This window comes from Astyanax mexicanus, chromosome 10, assembly GCF_023375975.1.
Source record: "Astyanax mexicanus isolate ESR-SI-001 chromosome 10, AstMex3_surface, whole genome shotgun sequence".
NCBI lineage: Eukaryota > Metazoa > Chordata > Actinopteri > Characiformes > Acestrorhamphidae > Astyanax > Astyanax mexicanus.
This window is the reverse complement of record NC_064417.1, coordinates 47,412,062-47,429,997: the sequence shown is the minus strand read 5'-3', so window position 1 is coordinate 47,429,997 and position 17,936 is coordinate 47,412,062. Positions and strand designations below refer to the sequence as shown.

At 37.7% G+C, this 17,936-nt stretch overlaps 1 protein-coding gene across 7 annotated transcripts in view; it reads left to right on the top strand.

Annotated features, from left to right (window-relative positions):
* fgf13a (fibroblast growth factor 13a) overlaps window positions 1-17,936 on the top strand; it is a 231,941-nt gene that overhangs the window by 168,173 nt on the left and 45,832 nt on the right. For all 7 annotated transcript variants that reach the window (XM_022684256.2, XM_022684257.2, XM_022684255.2 and 4 more), the window contains one exon: window positions 6,837-6,947. In XM_022684256.2, the coding sequence (XP_022539977.2) occupies window positions 6,837-6,947 (111 nt within the window). The remainder of the gene's footprint in view (window positions 1-6,836; window positions 6,948-17,936) is intronic.

Below are 17,936 nucleotides of genomic sequence, written 5' to 3'. Positions count from 1 at the left end.
ACCATCATTTTCATCCTCAACCAATTATTTTTACTGTCAGTGCTATTAATATCAGCTCATCCTCACCACTATTATCTTCATCTCACTGATATTATTATCCTTATTCTCACCTGCACTATCATTATTATTATTATTACATCATCACATCATTCTCAACCTCACCCTCAATATCGTTGTCATCCACAACCTCACTGCCATTATTACTTTCAGTGCCATCAATATCATCTTCAACCTCATACCACCATCATCCTCTCTAGTGTTACCACCCACAATCATCCTCAAACTCACCATTACTATTACTGTAACTGTCACCTTTATCATAGATCATTTCATCATTAGTATCATCCACATCCTCAGTTATATTACTGTCACCTTTATATTCATCATCCTCACTATCATTTTAGTCACTGCAGTCATCCTCATCCTTACCTACTGAATATTATTAGTCACCACCCTCAGTATCACCTTTAATCTCATTCTTCTTCATCACCTTAATAATTATCACCAGAGTCTTTGTTTTTTATCACTCCTAACCATCACCATAAACATGAATCAGATCTGTTGTTATGAAGTGCTCCTTAACTCACATGCTGTCAACTTTCCCACACTGATCTCCAGCTCCACTCCCTCCACTCGCATCGTGCACAACATGCAGCAGAATTATGTAACTCCAAACCACAGTGCGCTCAGTGAAGTCAGTGTGAGCTGGCTGGTCCGGTTCAGATGCAGGACTGTTATTAATGTTTGCTCTGAGGGAGTTTAAACGCTGCTTGTTTGCAGGCATTGTTTGCTTGTTGACTGAAATAATGGTGCAGTTTTGTGTGTGAGGGACCTGTGAGGTGGAGCTGGCTGAGCAGGTTTTGTGGCAGACCTGTGCCGACCTTAGCCATGATTTTCTTCACACTGAATATGAATATGCACAGTGTGTGTTTTAGACTATACTAGAACAGAGGTTGAACAGTGGTTGATTAACAGATTGGCTGACTGGTTGATTGAAGCTGAGTCACTGTAGTATAGGTTTGTTGGTTTATTGCAGTAAGAATATTCACAGCTCTGAAAAAAAATAAGGAGACCACTTCAGTTGAACATTATTTTATTCTATAAAATATGGACAACATTTCTCCCAAATTACAAATAAAAATATTGTCATTTAACCCTTTCAGACCCTGCATCTATTACAATGGACATCATGTATTTTCTTTTTTTTATATGTTTAAATGTTTTGTTGCACATAACACTATTTGAGAGCTGTTGTCCATTAGAATACACCATGAACCAGCCAGTGAACAAGTTTATAAACCAATGAAACAGTAGCTTGGCCCCGCCCACTGCAAAATGAATGGGAAAACAGTAGTGCTAGAGCAATTGAGGGAAAGCAACAGCTAATTGTTACTGATTTAATGTGATTTAGAACATTTTTTTATCATGTTTATTACGTTACTACTTTTTAGGAATGGTTTATGAAAAAAAAAACTATATAAAATGTAAAATTACACACAGGCTTCCAATGCAATGGAAATAAAATAAAAAAACTTTTAACTATTTTAGTTAATTGTATTTATTTGCTGTATATATTTTACAGTGGAATATTAGAGTCTTCTTTTCTGTGCATTACAGAAAGAAAACAGCAATTTTTTACATCGCTAAAGATAAAAGATAATTTAGGTCTGAAAGGGTTAAAGCATTTATTTGCAGAAAATGAGAAATGGCTGAAATAACAAGAACATGAGCTTTCAGATCTCAAAAATGCAAAGAAAACAAGTTCAAATTCATAAAGTATTATCACAGTTTTCATGCATTTTGGCATGCTCTCCTCCACCAGTCTTACACTCTGCTTTTGGATAACTTTATGCTGCTTTACTCCTGGTGCAAAAATTAAAGCAGTTCAGTTTGGTTTGATGGCTTCTGATCATCCATCTTCCTCTTGATTATATTCCAGAGGTTTTCAATTTGGTAAAATCAAAGAAACTCATTATTTTTAGGTGGTCTCTTAATTTTTTCCAGAGCTGTACCTAAATAAATATGCAATTTAACAGTAGTATATTGCATATATACAAATGTGTGTCTGTCTGTCTATCTCAGTATGTACAGTATGTATGTTTAAGGCTGTTATGAATTATAAGCAGACAGTCTAAACAGTGGTTGATTGACAGTTTGGCAGACTGGCTGATTGAAGCTGCGTCACTATAGTACAGGTTTTTTGATGTATTGCAGTAAGAACATATCTACAGTTACTCTGGTATCTTTATTATAAGACTGTGGACAGGCAGAGGGTAAACAGTGGGTGAGTACTGGGTGACTCCCTGTGTTGAGTGTTCAGTAAAATGCATGGTATTAGGCTGGTGTTAGTGAACAGTGTGAGTGTGTGCAGTGTGTGTTTCTGCACTTGTAGATGTTGAATAGAATAGTACAGCGCAGCTTCATTGATGGTAAGAGTGTCTGGCTGCTGGAGCGAGGACTCATTCAGGTTAATGAGTGGTGCAGAGGGTTTACCGTGTGACTCACGCTGTGGATCCGTGCTGTCCCTTTGTTTTGGAGAAAACGCAGAGCGAGCAGACAGGATGTTCCTCATTCAAGAAAGAACATTTTGTTATTGTAAATGGTGTAGAAACGGAGGCAGGTTAGTTAATGTAGTGCTGAAAATAGGTGAGACTGGACTTCCTTTTCTTTCTGTTCTGTGCAGGTTAATCAGTGGTTAATTCATTGACTAATGCCAAAAAAAGAACCATTTTAGATGTGGAGATCCTTTAAAATTGGTAAATTGGTCATTTTTAACACCTTAAAAATAGTTCTACACACAGGTATTCTTTATAGAACAACAATGGCCATCACTTGTCTCTTTTGATTCATCAATTAGTATATTCTCTTAATGTAATCTCTTAAAAATAAAGCAGAAACGAAAATATCTATCTGTCTATCTGTCTATCTATCCATATATCCATCTATAAAATATCTACAATGGGTCCTTTGACTGATGCCACAAAAAACAATTTGAGTGTTAAGATCCTTTACAATTGCTAAAGATCGATCTATCTATTTATCTGTGGATCTATCGATCTATTGAGCTATCCATCTTCACATCTTTTACATCTAAAATATCAAAAAAGATTCTTTGGTGCCATAAAGAACCAATTTGAGTGTAAAGATCCTTTAAATTGATAAAGAACCTTTACACACACTTTTAAACATCTAAAATGCTTCTATGCACAGATAGTCTTCATAGAACCAAAATGGCATCACTTAAAGTATCTTTTGTAGGATTCAATGCATCAGTCTGATTTATCAATTAGTACAATGTCTCAAAAATAAAGCAGATAATCTGTCTGTCTGTCTGTCTAGTTACATACAATCAATATCAGATGTAGAGCGAGAGAGAAAGAAAGATTGAGGGAGAAAGAGAGCGACAGATCGAGGCGTAGCCCTAATCACCTCTCTCTCCTCCGACGGGGGGACCGCGAAAACTTATGTAACTCACATGTGGCGTCTCAATACTTTAGAAAATTTGAGAGAGTTGAAGATCTGCTTTTTCTGCAGTAACTTTCACACCTTTTACACCGTTTCTACTAAACTGTTTATCATGAAATGTGCTTTTTTTGGTTTCCACAGTCAGCAGACATTATTCCTCAGATAAAATGAGTGAAAGCTAGTTTAAAAGACAGTTTAGTTATTTATCAGTTTCATTTTGGAGTGCATTTTAATTTGAGGATTTCAGAACCTGAAGAAATGCTGGACATGTGGCTCAAGAATTATATAAAGCACTTGTAACAGCAAAGAAAATAATAATTGCAATACTAGCTGTGCACACAATTATGCTGCAGTGAATGTTCTTATTGTGTACAGGCACAGCGATCAAAACACATACTGAGAACAAGTTAAAATGTACAGCTTAAACTCTCACTGGCTGTTCTGGACTTTTTCCCAACAGTGTTATAACTCAGGAACAGCTCAGGAACTTTGTACTGCATTACATGTATTTACCCATGAGTAATCCATATGTATATTCATGTATAAGTCATATATATGTATAAGAGCATAATGAGTTAAATACATAGAATTTCATTTGAGGTAGTAACACTTAGGATTTAGGAATACAAGTCATACAGTATTATAGATTTAATATAGTCTTCCATATTAAATTTACAGTGTAAAAAAAATATAAGAAAGAAAACACATTGAATTAGAAGAGGTTTTGCCTGATACTGTATATAGAATGTAGTTAAGCTATTTTACAACTCTATAAGGACAGCCATTGGCTCATGAGCAGCTAAATGCTTTCTTTTTATTGACTCAATGTTCTTTTGAATTATGTGCAGGAAACAGAATGTACTTCATCTGCGATCAATTCTTTGCTTTGTTTGTTTGATTGATAAATCAGTTGTGCAACTTTCAGCGCTCTCCTATTTGCACATATTCTTCTTAGACTTTATGTAGAGTTTATAGATGAATCTTAGAATGAAATTATCAGGGGCACTCTGAGTGGTCCAGCGGCCTTAATCAGTGCCACTATGATCAGGATGACGCTGGTTCGAATCCTGTTCATGTAGCTTGCCATCAGCTGCCTGAGCCCCGAGAGAGCACAATCGGCCTTGCTCTCTCGCTCTCTGGGTGGGTACAGTAGATGGTGCTCTTTTACCTCATCACTACTAGGGTGATGTGATCAGCACAAGGCTGCGTCTGTGAGCTGATGTATCAGAACCGAGTGGTTGCGCTTTCCTCCGAGCGCACTGTGATGCTATTCGGTAATGCTGCATCGGCAGCAGTTTGAAAAGAGGTGGTGGGTGATTTCACATGTATTAGAGAAGGCATGTTCTAGTCTTCACCCTCCTGGTGTTGAAATGGAAAAACAATGAAATTGTCTGTTCTGTTTTGCTGAAATATTGAGTTTTATTTATAGATTGAGTTAGCACTGTGCAGTATATTGAATTTTATTTTAGCTGCACTTTTACTTCTGTTCAAAATCATCTCCTCTTTTGTTAGCATTGTGAAGACAGCACACGGCCGAGTCCATAAACCTGCCCACATCCTGAAAGCTCCTCAGAGGATGAAAGCAGTCCAGTTCTATCCTCCTCACAGCTTGTTGCAGTAGCCCACTCAGCCTCAAACCCACAGAGTAATTACAGGCGCTGGCCTATAAGGTCTCTTATGTAGGAAAGTCCCTAAAGGGACGTGATTTCTATAGCGGCTCGCCCCAGTAATGCATCTTATCCCCAGTAATGGAAATCAAAATCCGTAATTGAAGGGCATCTACCTTCTCCCATCTACTGAGAGTCGCTCTCTAAACAGGAAGTTTGCTGAGCGAAAAATAGCAAGCGAATTACCAAGGCAACCTTTGTAGAAGTAGAGGGAGCTAGAAAAAAAGACAGAGGCTGAAAGAAAGCGCTGCATATGATGGAGGAGATGGAGGAGATGGAAGGTGGCGTAAGATCTGGTAGAGAACACCAACGCGAACACGAGCAGGAAGCTCCAGACATGGCAAAACAGCTCGGCACCAGAGTCCTGCATGGTTAAGTCTTACAAACAACCAATTAGTGAAAGCTTTGGGCTACATCCTTTCAACAGCACTGAAATCTCTGCTTCATTGAGCCATGCATGTTAATATGCTATTAGTGCGAGGCTCAAGCGTTTTCATACCATCCACAAGTCCCAGAATTTACTTCATTCCAGACTAGCCTAGCTAATACTGGGACTAAGTTATAAATGCTAAAGTATATACACTCCTATTTGACTTACATATTTTGTTGATTTTCCAAGTGAAAATAGAGAAAATGTAATGACTTTTCTGCACATTTCAGAGCACAATTTGAAAAAATTCTCTTTAAGTAAGTAAACTTAATGAATGTGCATTACACATTGGACATGACTGATTTTCCTCAGATATATATATATGTTATATTGTAGAAATAAGCACTAATGATTCATTCAAATGTGCAGATTTTTTGTATTCTTTGTAGAAAAAAAAATTAACCTGTTTTTTTTTTTATTTGAGAATGTGATACCCAATGATATACCAAATTATTTGCGTAAGACTGTAAATATGAAACTTGTTTTTAACACTGTGTTGTGAATGTCATACCGCATATCTATAAAATCTTCATCTAAACTTTAATCTAAAAGTTCTTAAGCTGCAGTTGACACATGAATATTCAGGCAAATTCTCTCCATAGTGAAAATAGATCCCAGGAAGGCAAAATTCGGCTCAGCAGTGTACGTAGCCTGTTTAATTACATTTTTTTGTTACATCTTTCTGCATAAATATATTATGTTATAACATGGCAAACTGCGGCTTATAGTCCGGTATGGCCTGTATTTGTACACATTCCTTTATCTAGTGGGTGTGGCTTACATTCAGTTGTGTTCAACAGCCTGGAAATCACGGCAGCTTACTTATGAGTTGACCAAGATGCAACCAGAACAAAGTGTTTCATTGCAATCCTTTAAAAAAGAAGATACAATTAAACAGGAACAATACAAAGTATTATGAGGGGATTTAAACAGTGTTTTGCATTAAGTTTTGGGTTTCTTTCTTTTTTAGTCTGCGAGTCCGTGGCAGTGTTTAAAACTGGTGATTTTGTCCTGCGTGTGTTGGATCGTGGTGTGGTGTGAGCAGATGTAACAGCAGAAGGTTTAAGCTGTTTGTCGCCGCTGTGGTTTATGTCTGTGGCGCAGCTCTTGCTCATCTGCAAGGCTTGTTTGTATTACAGGTTCAAGCCTCTGAAGCATGGAGGAGCCTGCTAGAGCCTCAGTTACACTCCAGCATAGCCATGCCAACATCTCACAGTGTCTCTCTCTCTCTCTCTCTCTCTCGCTCTCTCTCTTTCTCTCTTTCTGTTCCCCAGAGCCCCAGCTGAAGGGGATCGTGACGAAGCTGTACAGCCGTCAGGGCTTCCATTTGCAGCTCCAGGCAGATGGAACCATCGACGGAACGAAAGAGGAGGACAGTGGTTTCAGTAAGTCATCCCGAGTCTTCCCCCGGCTTTTATTTATTTATTTATTTATTTATTTACTTCTTTTTTTTTGTGTTGAGTGTCTCTCTGAAGTGCATTCACCTGCTGTAAACACATCTGCTGGATGAAAGTTCAAAAGAGAGAGCATCTCTTTGATATGTCTGCTTATGCTGCATTGTTGGGCGTTGTTGTTATTTTGTCTGAAAGAGAACTCCGCCTTCACAATACATTTCCTTTATGCTCTATTGTCCTTCCTACATATTCTATCTCTCTTTGTCTCTCTCTTGCTCTTGCTCTGTTCTCTCACACACACAGGAAAATATCCCTACTGTATTTTTCACGCTACAGTCCACAAATCCCAGTATTTGCTTCATCTCAGACTAGCTAATACTAGGAAAAAGTTATATATGCACAAGTATAAACACCCCTGTTTGACTCATTTTGAAACATTTTATTCATTTTCCAGGTGGCAATAGATTAAATGTTATGAGTTTCAGAGCAGAATTTGAATAATACAAGGGTGCTGCAGAAAAATAAATGTAACGTATTAAATGTGCATTACAGAGTGGACAAGACACCATTTTCCCAGATATATATTTTAAGATTTTAAGTTTTAAGTTACTTGTAGCACTTATTGGCTAAGGCTGCTCCAGCAGTGATAGCCGGGGTAAGCAGCAGGCTACAGGCCGATAATACTCACCTCCGAACAGCAAAAGAGCTAGCACTTGGGTTAAACTGAAACTCCTTAACTAATGTTAATATTAATACCTGACTGGTAAAATTCATACATAAAGTGCACAGGATTATAAGATACACTGACAATTTGGGGAAAATTAAAGAATTTTAAGTTCACCTTATATTGGGAAACTAGATTAAATGGATGCAATAAGAAGGAAGTGTTGCATTGCAATGCGATTAAGAAAGAAGATTAAAATGAACCAGGAACAATACATAATTAAATATATTTAGACTGATATGGCCAATATTGTTAATATTTTTGAAGCTACACATACAGAAGTAGTATGTAACGCATGTATAACCAAACATGCCAGCCCTGCAATAATCCAGTTCCAGTATTCTCACACAGTTTCTGACTTTTTTTTTTTGGTAGGGGTGGTTAAGAGTGTTAAGCACGTCCAATAGCATCCCACACCTTTTCAATCTGGAGCAAGTCTAACAATGCAGTAAGATATGGCAGAGTATCTGTGTGTTCTAGGCAAGCTCTTAAGACAGCAGCAGTGTTTGTATGAGCATTGTCCTGTTGGAATAGCACACTGGAGTGTATGTTTAGAAAAGTTGTGTATATTTTGCCACATTCAGAAAGCATTCAGTGCTAAATCATTTCGTAGACCTTCAGTGCACAGAAGTCAACTAATTATTAAAAGACACTAGTTAAGACATTAGACATCTTAAGCATTAGGGGCCAGTTGTTCAAAAAATTTAATCCGGATCATAATTATCCAGATTTGGTCATTCTATTTTTTGCTATCCAGAATCAGGTGATCTGTCTTACTTTTAAGACAGTTTTTCAAAGCAATATTGAATGGATCACCCTGATCCAGATACACAGTTTTCAGGATTACCTAATCCAGATTACCAGCCATGTAAAGAACAGGTAGAAGAACCAACATGGGTTGATGACTCCTTTTCTTGCAGTAACAATGCCTGTGCAGGCACGCTTCTATAATGCTCATTGCAAAACAAGATGTGCAATTGAGCGTTTAAAAGTTCTGAAGAGATGCTTTGCAAGCCTTACCTATTTGCGAGTCGAACCACAGGGAGCATGCAACATAACACTTGCATGTATTGTCCTGCACAACGTTGCTACCAGATGCAATGTCCTTCTCTGTGATGTTTATGATGCACTGTGACATTAATATACAGTGATGAAAGACAGTGACGTAGATGAAAAAATGAATATATTATTTTTGTTTGTTATTGAAATCTTTTGGGGGGTTTATTTCAAGGGGTCGTTTTTATTTTTACTTTACTATAGTAAAAGGCTTAATTGGTAGCCTATGTCTACTTTATCTCTGTAACGGCTAAACAGGTCAAGTGCAAATTAGAAATAAAAGTATATACACTAAATTGTACAAATGTATTTTTTTTTTTTACTTTAAATGTTGATTTTAACGTTTAACTACATTTTCTTCCTAAAATCCACCTTGAAATCCTACCCCTTGTTGGGATCAGGGTAATCCTGTTTTTTTTGGAGCAAAATTGAGAAACTGATGGTTTAATCAAAATCCGATCAGATTACCTCTAAACAACTGGCCCCAGAATGTAGTAATGTATAATAATGTTTATAACTTTTATAATTACTTTTAATTGTGACTTGTATTGTAAAGTGTTACCTGGTTCTTTTTTTGTGATATTTGCAACATCATATAAATAATACATTTAAATGCACTGTATATTAGTTATTAGGTCATTTAGATTTAATTTTATGAGCCTTTAAAAGCTTGCATAACCTTTACTGTTACATGTGCATTTTTTCCTAAAATACAATACTACATAAAGGCCAGGAACTATTAAAACTAGTATATACTCTTCTCCAGTTTGGCACATTATATCTGAGACAGTTGCCCAAGAGTACCCAAGAGTACCATTTATGTCCAGAAAGCCATTTGCAACTGCAATAAAAAGCCAATTTACTTGGAAAACATGCATAGTGTTTTATCACCTCCATGATTGAGGAGCCACAGGGGTGCGAGAGTGAACCTGAGGCCAGTCAGGACCTTCAGGTTTTAAGCTGCTTTTAGTGCCGGGCTAATCACGCCAGCCAGAGACGAGACAAGTCAACTATATTTGGATTTCTCTGTCAATATTGTCCAAAAACAAACTCTCTTCAGACGGGATTCATGTCACTGGCACTTTCAGTCATGTTGTCTGCTCCCTACGCACAATGCATCCTAGCTAAGGTGTGATGGCCTCAGAGTGTGTCAGGAAGTGTATGTGTGTGTGTGTGTGCCAGCTGCCTGGTTCCTATTTTAATCTGTGCTATATCACACTGCCGCTAAGCGGATGTGACATCCTGCAGCCTGCAAATGAGCTCTGCTCTATTCCATTAGTCACCGAGCCAAGATGACACGTATATACCGCAGATGAACACGCTTTATGAGGAGGGTGTGGGGCCACAAAGGCTGTAAGATGAGTCCGTAATCACCCAACTATTTAATTCTGTCCTCTCCGGACAGGCAGGACAGGGAGCAGCTCGGATAGCGCTCGTAATATCTGATGGCTGGTTTTAATCAGGTGCTAATTACGTAGTCATTTGATATCTCAAACAATCGTTCAGGGAAAATCGATTCATTAGCACCTGCTGTTATTTTAAAGCTCGTGTTATTTGTGTTACTCACACCTGTAGTCTTCTGAGTTCTTCACGATGTTCTGGAGATGTTTTTCAGGCAGCTGATTTCCAGGCTGCAGACGGATGTGTGCATCATTCAATGTTGGGGGCCTTATTTGAAAAAGCATCACTTAAATGTGTTTAACCCTTTGTGAGAGAGCCCTACTGGCAGCACTTCAGATGGGTGAGGGGTAAAGTGCCTAAGAGAGTGCTTCTTCTTATAATGATAAATTATAATGATAAATTATGATGTACCCCTATAGATCAAGGAAATTTAATAATGGTGTCATAATGAGTACATCTGTGGAATAGGAGAGCAAGAGAATATCAGTATACAGTTCTAAAAAAAAATAAATAAATAAGAGAGCACTTCAGTTTCTGAATCAGTTTCTCAGATTTTGATATTTATAGGTTTATGTTTGAGTAAAATTAACATTGTTTTATTCTACGTACAAATTTTCTCCCAAATTCCAAAGAAAAGTTTTGACTTTTTAGGGATTTTTTTTTTGCAGAAAATGAGAAATGGCTGAAAAAACATAAAAGATGCAGAGCTTTCAGACCTCAAATAATGCAAAGAAAACAAGTTCATATTCATAAAGTTTTAAGAGTTCAGAAATCAATATTTGGTGGAAATCGATATTAAAAACCCTGGTTTTTAATCACAGGTTTTTTTTTCATGCGTCTTTGCATCATGTTCTCCTCCACCAGTCTTACACACTGCTTTTGGATAACTTTGTCTTTACTCCTGGTGCAAAAATTCAAGCAGTCCAGTTTGGTTTGATGGTTTGTGATCATCCATCTTCCTGATTATATTCTAGAGGTTTTCAATTTGGTAAAATCGAAGAAACTCATCATTTTTAAATGGTCTCTTATTTTTTCCCCAGAGCTATTCTCATATCACATATCATATAGTTGGCAATACGAGTGTTTGACTGCAGTGTATTTTATTTATTTTTCTTTTTTTCTTTAATTTTTTCCACCAGTTTGCCGCTGGTGGGCCACTCCCCTCTCCACCACTGTCTCAATTGGCCGCTGCAGCCAAAGCGACTGCTGTGGAGATGAGATTATGTAACATCTTTTCCTCACCAAACACTTTTTATTTTTTTAGAAATGATATAGGCAATGAGAAGCGGTTTGCTGGAGAAGAAAAAGTGGAGAAGTGGAAAAACAGCAGCTTCTATATCTCACATCACAAAAATAGCATTGTTAGGAGCTGGCTGCCCTGTCTCCTTAGCGACTGCAGTCGCTGTGTGTGTGAGCGTGTGTGTGTGAGCGTGTGTGTGTGTGTGTGTGTGTGTGTGAGCGTGTGTGTGTGAGTGTGTGTGTGTGAGCGCGTGTGTGTGTGTGTGTGTGTGTGTGAGCGTGTGTGTGTGAGCGTGTGTGTGTGAGCGTGTGTGTGTGAGCGTGTGGGTGTGAGCGTGTGTGTGTGTGTGTGTGTGTGTGTGTGTGTGAGCGATGATGCTGCGCTCAGATGCGCTAATTCTCTGAAATGTATCTTTTTCTGTCAATTAAAAATGAAAATCTGCTAAGCTTAGGGCTTTATTGCGCTTCAGTGAGCGTAGATTCAGAACTGCAGATCAAAATTACATTTCTGTTATTTGACAATATTTTAAAAGTGGCTTAAAATGTATTTATTTCATATTTTAGTTGTTTTTAGATGTTGGAATATTAGTGCTAAAATTGTAAAAGTAGTAAAGCATGCAATTAATCTGGAAATATTCATGTTTTTACCTTGTTTAAAGCCAGATTAAATCCTGTTTTGCAAAGTTTGGCCCCAATTTCCTCTCATATTTATTTCTTTTTTTAAGAGCTTAGTGACAGATTGGTGGTTTATTTCGTTATTCAAGTACACAGCATTGCCATTGTTGAGTTTAGAAGTACATCACACTTACATATTATGCTGAAATATGGATTAATTTTCAAAACTAATGTTGCACTCCACAAATTTTAACTAGATCCATTATGACAGATCTTTTAGTTTGAAGCAGCAGGGTTCTTCAATAATAATATTACAGCTTGTTTCCTCATCCCCCTCCAACTCTAATTACCCTGTTATAGCATTGAGTCAAAACGCTCATATGGCCAGATCCATGTACAGTGTTCTCCCCCTCCTGAGATTCCTGTTCAACCAGGATTAAATTCCTATTGTTGAGTTTTGGCACCAGAGGTGTTGCAAAAGGTGTTGCATTTTCACACCTGCACTTTTTAATCCAAAGCGGCACTTTTTTTTTTTTTTTTTTTTTTTACCCATGGGTGATTCATTGGATAGGTGTGAATGCATTAATTGCACACAAATTTGACCAAAAACAACCGTACTGAGACTCTTAAGACACCTTTGACCTATGAGCTAATGCAATATCTGCTACTGCTCCATATTATTAAACTGTACAGAAATACTGTATACCCTAGTCCAGAAAACAGGACCCTCTTCCTGTATTTACCTTCTTGCTCCCGCCCCGGACAGCTCTGACCAATAAGCAGAGAGAACATTCTCACGTGGGTTGTTGTTAACACGTTTTGGTGTGCTTTGGTTTTTCCCTCTGTGAAAACAAACCAAATCAAGGGGAAATGTTTAAAGTTTCCTAACTCGTTAACTAATTCAGACAAGAGCAAACTGAGAATAGTTGTAAAAACAATATAGCATCGAAATGTGACTTTATTTAGAAAATCCTGAATTTCATTGTCTTGTTTTGTTACAATCCTGAAGGGTTAAATCATCCTGACCAGAGTTTTTTATTTTAATTTTTTTCAAAAAGGGCAATCTGATAGAACTTATGTATATATATATATATATATATATATATATATATATATATATATATATATATATATATATATATATATATATATATATATTGCAGTAAGCATTTAAAGGAATATGAATTAGAGATTTAGAACAACCCTTTCTTAATCCATAGGGTTTAATATGATATTGGCCCACCTTTACAGCTATAACAGCTTCAATTCTTCTGGGAAGGCTTTTCACAAGGTTTAGGAGTGTGTTTTTTTTTAATGGGAATTGTTCACGATTTATCCCACTTGCTTTGTGCACTAGTGCAAAGTCATGTTAGAACAGGAGGAAGACAAACTGTCCCCACAAAGTTCGTAGCATGAACTTGTCAAAAATGTCTTAGTCTGCAACCCCACACCATAATCCCCCCTCTACCAAACTTTACGCTTGGCACACCTGTGGCCATGGATGCATTTGAAACAACTGAATTAAATCATTCGAATGGATGATTGAATACTTTTGGCAATATAGTGCATGTCCCATTCATTCATTTGATCCCTTATGTCCAGTTCTGATCAGAACTCATTTCAGCACAGGATCAGTGGAGACGAGAGTTTGATCAGTAGAAGTAAAAGGATAGAAATCTTCTAGAAATTCAGCTGCTTTCGCTCTCTGCTCTGATGAGGCACAAAAGCTCGTCTCGGCCACTAAATGTCAAGTACGGCCGCTCTATTGCATTATGTCTCTTTCCACTGAGGCTTAATTCAATTCCTGATCAATGCGTCTGGACTGGAGGCCTTTCCTTCTGTCAGCCTGAGATTTTATCAGGGGTAACCTGTCTTCCTCACCTTTTGTAATGTCAGTCTGTGTTTCTGTTTAATTAATCCTGTTCAAATGCGTGGCCCTGAAGCAGAGCGCTAATGAGGCGATCAAAAAAAGTATCCAAACAGCACTTTCTGGATACACAAGCCTAGATCAGGGGTCTGCGATAGGCGGCCAACAGGCCAGATGTGGCCCGCAAGCATGAAACATCTGGCCTGTGAGGATGTTTGAACTAAAATAAATGATAATTAAAAAAAATGTACATTCCTCCCCTGTCTCTCTGTTGCGCTCGGAGTGACTTTAGTTTCTGCCGTTCTCGTTTTTCCACCCATTCTTGGGCTCCCCATCTCCTTATAAGGGTGTTTTTTTTTTTTTTCGGCCGTGTCCCAATTCACTAGCCGGGGCAGCGATAATGTATTGAACCGTGACGACACGGGTTCGATCCTGCGTGAGGAGCGTTGTTTGTTTATTTATTTATTTATTTCCTTTCTTCTTGGGTTTACCTGCTTTGAGATCAACTGTTCTGCAATTGGGTTCAGCAACCCTCTGGGCTGGAGAGCTATTAGTCTGTTACACTCCATCCCATTACACTTCATTTTCCAAAACAGATTTTTTATGTAATGGCTTGGAAAATATCTGACTTAATTGCCGACCCCTGGCCTAGATGGTATAACATAGTACCAGAATTTACGTGTTTGAATCAGTATTTTAATCATAATTAATCACAGTACATTGGTGTGATTATGGTGTAATAATAAAAATATATAATTCCATCTTCCCAATGACCACTATTATTCACTATTAATGTCCACTATTTAAAACTTTAGGCTTAAGTCTAATGTTAATATTAATGTTGGCGTTAATGTAAATAGGTAATATAGCATTAGAAAAGTGTGCTAAATGTCATGGAATACCTCAGGAGACACACCTGTGTCCACACCTGTACAATTTGGGAGGTGTTACCTTGTGAGTGAGGTTCAGCAGTGACCAGCTGTGGCAAGACAGTGTGAATTATGGGATTTGGAGTGAGGGCTGATATTGGGTGGCAAGAAGGATCATAGAAGCCTCATGTTACAACCCATACTGGGCAGTGTATGCAGTGAGTGGTAATGATCGTGACCTGCGGTGTCTGTCTAGAATTGTCCATTTAAACAGAGTTTAAATGTAAGAGAATCCCATCCATATATCTCACAGGTCTATGCAGAAGTTTTTAGCCTCCATGGGATGTGGCAAAAGTCACGGGACACGATACTAATTCCTTTTTTTTATTATAATAACATTGTGGATAAGTGTATATATTAAGTGTAACCTGTAGTCAGCAGGCCATTAGAAAGCTCCGCCCTGCAGGGGTTTGTCCAGTATCAGAGTAATCTCCAGTTTTGTCTCCTTCAGCTCGACTCTCAGCGGGGAGCGTCTGCAGTATCTCACCTCTGAGTGAGATAATTCTGTGTTGGACTTTTCTCCGGGGTAAAGGCTGCTGTATTCTCAGGCATTGCTGCTGCTGCTGCGGTGGTGGAGATGCTGTCCTCTTGATTTCCAGAGATATCGCCGTGTGTGTGTGCTCAGGTGCTCTATTAGCTGCAGGTAATTGACTCTCCTCTCCCAGACCTCTACAGGCCAAGCTATGCTAAATCCCTGCGGAATGAGATTCACCTGTGTGTCTGTGTGTGTGTGTGGCTATAGGGTTGTGTGTGGATGTGTGTATTTAGTAGTATTGTAGTCAAGGTCGCTAGAGCTGAGTCCGAGTCAAGACCAAGCAATCACAATTCGCCCTTAAACACATACTATATGCCTGTTAACAAATACTATATGAAAAAGAACATTTTGATTCACAACCAGCAGCAAACAAACTTCTGATCTGCAGAATGAGATTCAAACTCGGCCAACAAATGAATACTCAAAAATAAAAAAAAACTAGCCAACTTTAAAAAACAACAAATCAATAGGAAGCAGCCATTTTTCATTAGTATCTTACTGGATAACACACAGCTTGAGGTATAACCTAAAAGCTAATAATAATGGCAGATAAAACTGACAAATATCTTAAACTGTCATGCATTTAAGCAGCAATAATAATAATAACATATAAGTGTGTGGTGTTACATTTTGCATCAGTGTACTCTCACTGGAAAACACACAGCTTGATGTATAGCATAAAATATATAGCATATCTAAATAGTGCTGCAATGATTAGTCAATATAATCGACATTTCCAATTATTTAAAAATGTCGACTACAAATTTCATTGTCGACTAATTGTTCATTTCTAACAGTATCGCATTACACAAAGTGCTGGGGACAGAATCGCAATGGAAGATGGGAAAATTTCTTACTCACCTTAATCTGTGTCTCTAAAAGTGCCCAAATATGACATATAAATATATCCTCACTAAATATCAGTAATTTCCATGTTTAAACAACATGTAGACATTTAAATGCCTTTTATATCTAATGTTCAGCTGTTTCTATCGTTTTTAGAGATGGAGAACACGACAGAAATAATCGTTGACTAATCGACTAATCGAAAAAAGAGTTGGACAAATTAGTCGACTACCAAAATAATCATTAGTTGCAGCCCTATATATGACAAGTAGAATTCAATTTCAGAAAGAAAAGAGTTCATTGGTGGATTCTAAACGAAAGCAGGAGTAGCTTGTTTTTTTTTTGCTGTTAGCCAATCTGTGTGCATATTTTAGAAATGCACAAAAAGGACTGATTCGATCTGTTTGAATGAACTGTTGATTTTCATTAACGATATAAAAAAGGTTTAGTTTCTAATGAACTTCTCAGAGATCACTCATTTATGGTCTCGAGTACTACAGCTCTAGTATATAGCATGTCTAGAAGCAGCAAAAATGCACAGAATTAATTAATTTTACTCCAACAAACGTAAAGCTAACTTTACTAAGAAAGCTAAATCAGCACTGTTCTATCAGCACCAGCCAGTACGAGCTGGCGGAGTAAATCCCAGCTTTAACTGGGTTCATCGGTTTTTATAGAGAGTCGCTTCCCCCCACAGTCCAGCGGTCTCGCCTCTTTAAAGTGCAGGCTGGAGAGATGAGTGATCTCTGCAGGTGGACCCCGAGCTGCTGAGGCTCTTTACAGTGCAGGCCGGGCCTTGATGTGGGATTAGTGAAGCATTCTGGGATTGGAGACGAGGAGGAGAGGATCACCCAACTGCTCTGGCAGTCGCCCGGGTGGAGCTGATGTATGAAGCTGTAGAGAACTATAGGATGTGGTGGTGGTGTAGGACCTGGAGAAAAAGTTATTAGTGTTAGGACTCATTAATTTTATGGCCTGAATAATATATAATCGATTGGTATTGTCAGCTGTCCCATAGACTCATAGCATAAGGAAAAGTCCTGCAAAGAAAGCACAAACAATCTTTAATGGATCTTTAATAGGGGCATATATAGACCCAACTGCCGTGGTACAGGTGTAGGCAATCAAATGGAGAATACACACTAAACACTGTTAAGAGTAATTCCACACAGAAAACCCAGTTAAAAGATTGGACACACCTTTATTTTAAAATGTTTTGCATTATCTATTAATACTAAAGTCATCCAAACAAAAAAACAAATGGAATTATTTAGTAAACAAAAAATGTGATCAACAAATCAGAATATGCAATAACTCAGTCAGCTTTATGAGCTTTATTTTTAAGAAAAGAAAGATCAGTCAATGCAAACACATTCAAGAACTTTGAATATATCGGAAAGTCCATCAAAAATGTTAGGATGAAACTGGCTCTCATCAGGACCACTAAATTCATCAAAGTTACCTCCCTCAAAACCCCCAAGTTAACAGCACCCCAGATAAGAGCATCTAGATGCTTTACAGAGTTACTACTAATAATAATTACTTTATAGATTTAATGACTTTAGTATAGAGGTGTAAAAAGTCTTTATTTTAATGTTTCAATAAGACATGCGAATGCATGTTTAATCTTTCTATTTCAGTTGTATTTAAAAGTATTGCCTGATAGATAGATAGATAGATAGATAACTGTTAGATAGATAGATAGATAGATAGATAGATAGATAGAATTCTAAACTGATACTTAAAAATATATACATAAATATATAAA